General features: G+C 39.1%; 1 protein-coding gene across 1 annotated transcript in view; it reads left to right on the top strand.

Annotated features, from left to right (window-relative positions):
- The window catches only part of LOC135477982 (homeobox protein Hox-A6), a 32,272-nt gene extending 22,479 nt beyond the window's left edge, over positions 1 to 9,793 (top strand). Inside the window, exon 2 of the mRNA XM_064758221.1 lies at positions 7,096 to 9,793. Within this exon, the coding sequence (XP_064614291.1) occupies positions 7,096 to 7,388 (293 nt within the window). The 3' untranslated portion in view covers positions 7,389 to 9,793. The remainder of the gene's footprint in view (positions 1 to 7,095) is intronic.
- The last annotated feature ends 957 nt before the right edge of the window (positions 9,794 to 10,750 follow it).

Genomic DNA, 10,750 nt, shown 5'->3' on the forward strand with positions numbered 1-10,750 from the left:
TAGATTTGCTCCTGATAATATGACAATACAGCCGTTGAATTGAACCGCATTGTGATTACAAACACTTATTATTCTGTTCCTAATAAGCTTTGGTTTTCTTTCATTATTGCGTTTCGTTAAAGTTTCCCTTGAAGCCGCAAAAGAAAATCTTAACGAAAAGGTATAATCGTGCGCCTCATAATTACACTCGACGTTGGAACCTTCTTTCTTCTGTGGCTGTATTGTCCCTGTTTTATCAGGGGAGTTATTCTTTAAATCTCTCTTAGAAATGCAGAATCAATCATTGTATGGTAATATCAACATGGCGAAATTCAACATGGTGTTAACACGACGATTGTGCAACATGGACACTGCATGGCATGCGTTCCAATTCGATGGGAACCGTACATGGATTCAGCAGACAAAAAGTAAACCTCCACATATTACTGTATGTCAACGGAGTGGAAAGTCATTTAGTGTCTTGACTGATTGAAAAATAAACTGCCAAAGATTTCTTACCAAAGTCTATAAATTCTCAAAGAAAAACAACTCATGAATCATCGTCTACTGACGATGTACTCCGAGCCAGAAACTGTTTTCAAACCTATTTTGCAATCACACCATCAATAAATTAAACAGACAAAGAAAGTTTTAATACAGGACAAATTCGTGTTCAATTTAAGGTCCCAGATGCCCATCCCGTGCCAGTCTCTAAGTATTCGCTTAAAGAAGCCGCTCGTTCAATATAGCGTGTTACAAACCACTGTAGCTTGTCCAAGAGACTTTTTATTTCTTCTCTGTAATGGTTTCTAATCTCACCAAATGAGTTCCTAAGAGCAGTTTTCCTGTACGTCCCATCACATTCATCTCTATTTCTTTGGGACCCCTCGATCCGTCTTTCTCCACTTTCATTGTTTTATCAACTTTAGGTATGTGCTTGAAAGGCGCTCATTAGAAAGCTTTTTACATTGAATTGTAGAAAGATAAAACCCGTCATGTACAAAGATAAATTCTATGCAGTGTACAGATATGTTACGCTGACAGCAAGCAACTTTAGAACTGTCTGAGGTTTTAATTAAACTAAGGGAAAGGGGTGGCGATCCACTTTTGGTTTCAGCGATGACATCCAATTCCAAGCTGTTCGGATATTTGTTGACAGCTAGTTCTTTAAGCTTTAAGTAATATTAATCGACCTGGAATAACTAAGAAGATTTGTACTTGTTCTGGAGCTTGCCGATTTTAGCCTTAACCATTAATAGCCTTTGCTTTGTCTGAGACCATTTTTCACGGCATTTTTCTTGGATTGGATTTTGTCATCATGACAAATTATTTGAGTAATGGTTCACGCATCTCTCTCCATCAAGAAATGACAACATTGGGGTGTATTTCCATAAGATAAAACCAAAGAAATGAAATTTTCTGTACATTAAGCAAGTTTCATCCTGTGAATACTAGTGAGATTGATATCCATTCGATCTATGCCATTTGTCTAAGTGCCGAGCTCAGTTAACGCATATATGAGTCTGAAAAGCGAGAAATGGCTTTCAGTCGAGCTTTTGAAGACATCTGTTGTCCAATTTGCAATCACGAGCAAATTATAAGAAGTTCTTATTTCGAAGGATTTGAGTGATCTCTGCATTTTGTTTAAACTGAGCTTACGAAAGCGCGGAAGCTGCAAGTAATAACTTTGTTCTGTGAAGTAATTGGTCAGATTCAGTGAACATTACTTTGCAATCAAACAAGATGTACCCATTTCGTGTCCCGTTTTCTAATGCATGTGGAAGTTAGACGGTCGTATCCTGGCTTGTTTTGACAATTACTCCGGATGCCGCTCGTATCATTTTTTATATAGAACCAGATTTTTCATGCGTGAATTACATTTCGTCACCATATGCTTAAAGGCAAAGATGTTTTAGTGTTATGTAATCGGAGATGAAAAGGTCTACGACTCGTGTCATAAAACACACCGAACGAAGCGCGGCTTTGACATATTAATGTCGCCAGGGGAAAACAAATCTCCGAAAAGTGACATAAAATGTTATTTGCTGAACCATAGCTTTCTTCTCGCCAATATGCCCATTTGTTCAATTGTTTGGAAATGACTCGAATATCCCCGGGGAAACCGACCCTGAAAGTTTCCATGGCAGCTCTCAGAAATCCTTTCAGTTTGGTTTTACACATTTTTATAAGGATCAGATGTCTGTTAAAACAGCGTATGCACATGTCACATGACCTTTTTTCTGATGGTTTGCCACGGAGCAGACCTCAATGCGTCCTAAAATAGTATGAAGTCATTGTCCGTTAACCTCATTTTTATTTAAAAGGCGTCTTAATTAGAGTGGTGTCCACCACCAAAGTCGGGTCCTCCACAGCCTTTATTGTCAGTAGGGCTTATTATGGTGGTGACCGGGCAGTGGTTCTTCGTTCTACTCATTAAAAGTTAAACGCTGCAGCATTACAAGAAAAAAGGTTGCCTTCGTGCAATTTATACACCAGACCAGTTTATCGGAAGAAGAAATATTTGATGTATTAGAGGCACAGAAGTAAACTTCGTGACATGTCTTCCAAATATTGGCGGGAACGGACGTGAAAATGCGCTGCATGGCAATAAAAGTCACATAAATTTTGATTAGTTGAAATAGGTCGAATTAAGCCTAGAATTAAACATCATCTTGGTGAGGTTATTTTTCTGAGTTCTCCTAAGCAAAGAGGATCCAAGAGAGGATCAATCTCCACACATGATTAGACGCATTAAGACTTTCTCATTCAGGGGCCAATCAGCTGCGTAATATCATACCGTCACACTACCCTCCCGAATGGGACAGTCTCATCCCAGTCTTCCCCTTCAGCCTGACTAACCGTTCATAATCGCCTAAAATAATGCGAAACCAACTCCAGTAATTTTTTAAAAAGCATACATAAATCAACCAGACGGAGTATCTGTCACCGTGGCCATTACAACGAGGTTATAAAGCCCCCTTTATCGCCCTGGCAACAACGATGGCAACGCTTCTCAACGCAACATTTACCCTCCCATGCAGATTCATGCCGCTAAATAAAGCGGGGGTGACATGGTCGTTCAAGGCCCACAAAACCTCTGAAGGATCTATCTTGGTCTGTTTTTGTTCTAAACTTGTGCTTTGTACAGAGTTCTTTCTAAATCAAACCCAGTACGTTTAATTACGGACTTTTTTAGACTATGTTTCTTCGTGAATGTTCAGTGTTTGATTACGCCTTCATCTTAAAAAGAACAAATAATAGAGAAGGCCTAAATATGTTTTAGTTTATGAGTCAGAACGAACAAAGTAGTAGTGTTAGAGAACACTGCCACTCCTCTTCTCTTAGGAAATCCCAAAGCGGCATTGTCTGTTCCCTTGGGTAGCGTCCTGCATATACCCGGTGACCAGAGTTAAGCAAGACCCTAGAGAATGGTACAGCGTGTAAAACAAGCGCCTTGTTAATTACCCGAACTCTACATCGTCTCGACACTGATTACTGTGTTAAACACAACCCAATCGATTTTAAACCCCAGCTGCATGATAGTCAGAAGTTTCTTCTCAAAACTGTCTTCCTTCAAAAGTGACCTGAAGACACTTGATGGAAATATCTTCCATGGGTGTTAGGTTGGATGCAACGGCATACTCGTTATGGAAATTCACGCCAGCGGGTATTCTCTATTTTGGCGAGTTGTAATGTCAAAGTTCAATCGCTTTGGCAAAATTAGCTTCCCTCTTCTTGGATATAGTAAGACAATACGTTATAACTTCAACCGCGATGAAAAAAAACAACAGCAAAAATGGTCGCATAAGTCAAAACGATGATTCGTTTTGGACTTTCTTATTGTGTCCATATCCAATACATAAAGCCACATGAAATTTTGCATTCACTCTTGAAGTCATGTCGTTGTTGAGGTTTGCCTCAACTCATCAGTGACATCAAGAAATCACGTGACCAGTTGAAAAGCAAGGTCATGTTCTTCTCCTGACGCATTGAACTCTGACAGGGAAAACACTTAAATTCTCGAAGAAATTTCTACGGCTATTTTTTACTTGTTATTTTGGTTCACGTGTAATATTGGCAATTATCACCGACATGCAAGGCGGCAATCCATTATTGTTTCTAGAGTTTTACATTTTCCTGCCAGAGCGTAAACGCCACTCGGCGGAAATCAAGATTGTCGGGAAGTATACGAAGCCGTGTATTAGCGCTAGATGAATGCTGATGGCTTTAAAGACGGCCTCCGCGCCACTCGCTGACGGCTCCTAGGATCAGCCGTCTCCAGAAGGTGCACGGCGCAGGCTATTCCCAGGCTAGAATTCCGACTCCCTCTGAAATTATTGGCAATGATGAATTGCCGCAAAGTTAAGTTGAATATTAATTGCACGAAACTACAGAGAGGTTTTCGTTAAACCCCGAAAAGGCTCTCTAGAGATTCCCCAACCTAATGCCGAACAGAAGCGTGTATCTCTCTTTATACGTCAGAATGAAGCCATGCTTTACTTATACATGTCTAAAATCTGCAATCTTCTCTCTGCAATCAAATCTGCAATCAAAACATTGATTGTAGCACAGCTTTATTTATGTATATATTTCAAGAGTTACGTTTTACAAATCTACAGCCCATGCAAGTCTTTTCGTAATAGTAAAAAGTAAGGATGAATTGGTGAATCATATCCTAGACATTTTGCACTTATTTTTCGTGTCCTATTTTCTCCTACAAATTCCACGTACGACGTAGCAAGGCTACATACAACAGGCAGCAGAAAATTTAAAATCCGATTTCCGACCGCGTTACGTAATAACCAATAATATTCATGTTGCGGAACTTTTCATCATTTTCAAGGGGAAAGAGGTCATCGGGTGCGCGCGCATCTAATCCATCAGCACGGCGATGTACTCTATCACATTAGACGAAACATTTGTCTATGTGTGTGTGGAACATATCGTGAAAAGCCAATCGTTTTAGCGGGAAAATATGTCAGCCGAAAATGGATGAGGCAGACGACGACTGTCTCGTACAATGTTGAGAAAATCGTACCGCGCTTGTCTGGGGGCCTGGCCTCCCACAGTGGGTGCGCATGCCTCAAGGCGCGCGATCGCGTGTGTGGCATTGTTTACGCTAACGCAGATCGCATGGCTTCAAGTGATTGATTACAAATTAATGTTAATTAATTCAATGCCCAGTTTGAAAGAGTGTACAAAATTTAAATCAGTTTTGCGTCTGGCTACAATATTGATCCTCTTTGAAGGAAAGTGATGCCGTATCGTCTAGCCAGATATGCTCTGACAATAAAAGAGGTGACCCAGTTTCATAGGTTTCCTTCGTAGATGAGACATGGCGAAATTAACTTCGTTGAATAATTTTAAATTTATTTTCGATTAACCTTAATTTTAAATATCAATCATTTTGGTGTTGTTATGTATGATCTGCATGCACATGAACGTCTGAGGTGCCTGTGTGGCGACAAGCGCTGTATTTTGCAGGAAAAATATAGGAATGTAAGTAAAATCCATGGGAGTGCTCGTAAAGAAAATTTCTGTCTACATCCGATCTTTTTAACGCAGAAAGGTTCATATACTGTTAGTCGTAAAACATGGGAGACAATCGTTACTCGAGTTTCTTGGTATGGAGCAAGGTTTGCTTATAGATATAGTGATATTTATGTGTACGTCAGCTAAAACAGCCACGGCGACCGAGCCCATCACTCAGGTTGATTAATAACTCTCCTGAAGCAGTTCGTCAGGGAAAGCAATGGCGCATGGACAAGCCAACAACTGTTGAACGTAGGTGTCAGTCATGCCGACAATATTAAACATGCTCTTGCCTCGAACAATACGGCTTAGAGATAGCAATAGTCGGCAAATCAGTCAACGAAAAAACAGCTATCCACCGAACATTATCGTTTGGTAACATCTTTGACACCGCTGATTTACAATGCCAGGTCAAAATGTCAGTTTTCCTCAAGCGATAGAGGGAAGAATACATTACCTATGTACGTGTACCTGACAAGCATTCTTAACTCGTCGAGGACAGCAGCCGGCGCCGTGTGGACCCCTTGAGCATCTTCCAGACGTGAAATCAGCGAAAATACACACTAGAAGAAAACCGCGTACAGGATGTCAATCAGCCTTCACAACGTATGCATTACACCTGAAGTCAGTAGCTGTTTAGAAAAATAAAGAATGTGTGAGCTTGATCTTAAGTGTGCCATACTGGTATTTTAAGAGATATGTTTCAGCAGTATGCTGTCCATTCAGTCATAAAGCATGTTAACTATTTCACAAAAGCCTCATTAACATGACAAAGAACGATCTAACATTCCTAAAAGTATGTTGATAGAAGAAATAGGGTACCCGTCTAATGGCGACTCGAGTCCAAGCTAGATAAACCGTACTTTCCTGGTCTCAGTATTACGTAGTCGATTTGCCGTCGAATCGCTGTCGATAGAACAGAAATGGTCACGCAGCTTTTGCCCGACTGATTTTAGACAAGAAAGGTTTTCACTATAAAGATATGCAAAACATGTATTTGCTTATCATAACTGCAACTTTAATCAAATGCAGCGAAAGTGTTTAATTAATATACTGCTTAATTGAAGGACAAAATCTATGGTGCTCCTTTGTGAAATTCTATCGTTTCAGTTACTGTATGTGTGTGTCCTATTAGTCTTTTATAGTCACTTTGCATTGTTTAAATGTTATTTTTGTGGGTTTTTTTCTTCTTTATTTATTTGATTGGTGTTTTACGCCGCACTCAAGAATATTTCACTTATATGACAGCGGCCAGCATTTTGGTGGGAGGAATGTTTTTGTATATTGTAGACTAATGGCGTCTAATAAACTGCAAGTAACATCACTGTATATTTTTTACCTATTTGTGCTAAAGTCATGAGGTCATTGATGTGTAGTTGGCTACTGTTGAATCATTTACGTGAATAGTGAGAATAAAACCCTAAGACAGGTTGACAAGAGGCAGTATTTTACCGGTTACGTGTGACCATGTGCCAGTTATCACACTATCGTGGCCGCTCTGGTTTTGCTGTCTGTGCTGTAAGTCTTTTATTATATTTTATATATTCGCTATAACATTATTCGTTTCATTTCTGCTTTTTCCAGCGAAGGGAGAATACACATACACAGCCCCTCAACCGAATATGGGACGGACAAATTTTACTAACAAACAACTAACGGAACTGGAGAAGGAATTCCACTACAATAAATATTTGACTCGTGCTCGACGAATTGAAATCGCGGCTTCCTTGGGACTCAACGAGACACAGGTGAAGATCTGGTTCCAGAACCGGCGTATGAAACAGAAGAAAAGAATGAAGGAGGCACAAGGGGCCACGGGACTTGGAGACAATGGCTGTACTTTCCCTAGTGATCTGGACAGACTAGCGGTCCAGTAATGATCATGTCTTGTGTAAGTCAGGGAATGTGTGGCGGCTATGTGTGGCTGATTGTGTGAATATTTTCATCCTCGGATTTTAGTCCTTTTAGGCAGACTCATGTCGTGAATGGAGTAAAACGTCATCTGTAAATATCTTCGGTTTTGCCCGATCTGTGTAAGCCCATGTAGGTGTGATCTGTAATATACCATCTGCCAGGCCAGTACAGGCATCGCAGTCGCCATTTTGCCTGTCTGATCAGGCTGCCCTATAGATGGCGGTAAGATATTCTAGTCAGTATGTGAGAGTATTTACTGTTGTGACATTCAGTTTGCTCTTGGTGGTTGGAACAATATATGATGTCCGGTCGCTATATTATCACCTGCCTAAGAGACAAATAGTGACGAACAGTATTCGTCATAGTGACGTATCTTACGTCAGACAATGACGCGTCCTTCGTCGAATGAATTAGCAATGATTGTAGACGAAAAGATAACGTGCTGTCATTTGTGCTAACATGAAGTATTACGAGCACTTTTGTTTAAGTTTTTCTTTCCAGAAAGTACATTTCATAAGCCACGGAGATTTTAGTCAGCAAATGCTGGAAACATAATAGGTTTGTATTTGTTTATTATGGTTAGGCGTGTAAATTGTTTGCATTTCCTTTGGACGTATTTTGTAATTCCATGTGATTTTAGATCTTGGTCGGGCCAATGCTGGTCCCGTATAAAATGGACACAAACGCAAGGAAAGGGTCTGTTCTTATGTTTACGTGTACTTGGCGTTGTCAGATCATTAAAGGCCTTCCATTACTGGCGGTAACTTAAAACGTTAAGTCAAATTGATATCAAGCATCCAGTATACCAAGCGACAGACATCAGTATTGCAACAAAGTTGGAAAACCCTCTTTTCTCTCTTGAATAGTGTCAAAACATTCCACTTATGTTATTAAATTCTCACTAACATACTATTTGTGCACTCAAGCTGAAATAGGTTGGAAATTATAACAGTGTTTATATTAATACGTCATACAGGTGTATACTGTGTGTACGGTAAATTTCATGACAGTCTTCCTTCCACTTGCCAGCTGGGGCATGTGCATGATTTTGTTTCCTGTAAATACATTTGTCAAAGTTTATTTTGTTTAACCGGAGAAACACATTCCAAGAGAGATTCCTGTTGCACTTTAGATTCGTCCGTCTTAGTATTTATGTGTCCATTCCACCGATTTTGGGTTTGTTGTATACTATATTGACATATCCACAATTTTCCCACCCTGTTATATCAGCGCATTCCATGTAGAGTAACTACGTCTTATGTTGTTGGCCCAGTGCAATTCACGGTGCACACTTGAACTGTGGGATACGGCAGCGGGTCGCCCAGAATGGTGGCATGACCTAATAGGTGTGCCTAATGTTTCAGCGAGCATGAAATGCCTGTCATTCTCTTCAGTGATCAAAGAGTTAATAAGATTCATTCCCAGTGCTCCGTAATGACGTAAGCAGGGAAACATGTAAATGAACAGCTTTTAAAAAAATTTCTTCCCACAAGGTACACAAAATTGAAGGCTATTTGAACTTATTACTTCATCTAGAAATGATTTATGCATTGTTTAAAAGGCAGAATACTCATAAGAAAGCCTTTCCTTTCGTATTGCATTGAATCAAATTCACACTTGTATGTTTTCTGATCTTTATTCTTTAAATGCACATTGCATTTCAATTACCATATACTGTATTTAGCCGTTCTAACGTTTTGTGTTCTCGTCAGAAACATAACATAACTAATCCCCAGAATCAAGTTTTGTGTGCCAAAATACTTGAACACTATATAGCTTTATCTAGATCGATCGATTGTTTGTAAAGTCAAAAGAAATAAATTGATCAGATATTGATCAGCTTAAATACTTTTATACAGGTAACGTGTTATGTTCTAAAAATAAATCCAACAAAGTAAAATAATCTTCAATACAGACGATCCAGACGGTTATCTGGACCACATAGATCGACAAACAATGAGTGTTAGTTACTGAATTAATGGGATTTGCAGACTTGTATAGCAGAAAAAGTTTGTTTAAAGATTGTGAGCAAATTGTGAGCACTTTAGCATGTATGTATAGTACAGAGGTAAGTTGTGTTTGGTCAGTGTATTCTAATGGTTATCAGAGGCTGTATTCACTCGTGTCTTGTGCATAGTTTTACACTTTATCCGAAGTAAATGCTACAAATTAAAGCTATGAAAAACATTTTATGTAAGTTTTTATTATTGTACATTTTTACTTTATTTATTGTCTGGTAATGTGCTAAATATATTCTTTCGTGGTGTCCTTTTATTGACATGCACCTTGGTTTCCAGAGTTTGTCAACCCGCTGTGAAAACAACATCCATTCCACTTCAAATCAAAAAAGAAAAGAAATAAAACAATATCACGTAAAATCCCGCTGTGTTGTTATGTGTGAAACATTGTGGACGCGATTTATGTCAAGTGTCTAATAGTTGGCGTGTGCAGTGAATTCGTAAAGTGCCTCAAATGTCAGATAAAGTTGTAACAACCTTAAATTTGAGTGTTTAAGATTTGTATCTTATACGTTTACTTCTGTTGCATCACTCGTCTCTTACTGTTTCTTACAAGCGAGCAATAATTTCGCAGTGGAGAAACTTCACAAATCCCACGAGCACACAAAGGAACATTCGCTTACTGATGGATTCACTCATCATCATGAACGGTCTAAAATCGTACTTAAGCTAAATTTATCCATGTTCATGAATGCATTCGGAAATGCAATACATGATTCTTCCCCGGGGGCTCTGCCCGATTTCTTCCCACAATAACGCTGACCGCTGTCGTATAAGTGAACTATTCTTGAGTACGGCGTAAAACATCAATCAAATAATTAAATCTAATAAATACATGACATGACTCCATCTGGAAATGTAACCTTGAGACTAAGACAATCCATTTAGGATCTCTTCCTATAACTGATTGGCAAAGGCCAGTGCCAAAAAAAACCGAAAAAAATCAGCTGCTCTAAGACAAAGTTCTGACTTGAAGAACTGAATCATGCTTATGATATCACCCTTCACCCCCGGACATGTTATGATTTCATTTTCGTAACACAATTCAATGCTGTTTCACTGACTTTGTTAAACATAGTTATTTTAGTATATACATATAGTTGGGTATTTACAATAGGTGAGTGGTTACTTTGGATTAATGATACAACGAAAGATATTTTATGAAATTTTAATCTACTGTTTGCAGAAATTAAATGTAGACTTTTTTTCGACCACTGTCCGGGTCAGTTTTAATCATCCCAATATAGCACTCCGGAGTATAACTCACACAAAAGGTTTGCTTGTATTACATTTGCCTGTATTTCCCG

This window comes from Liolophura sinensis, chromosome 1 (genome assembly GCF_032854445.1).
Source record: "Liolophura sinensis isolate JHLJ2023 chromosome 1, CUHK_Ljap_v2, whole genome shotgun sequence".
Lineage (NCBI taxonomy): Eukaryota > Metazoa > Mollusca > Polyplacophora > Chitonida > Chitonidae > Liolophura > Liolophura sinensis.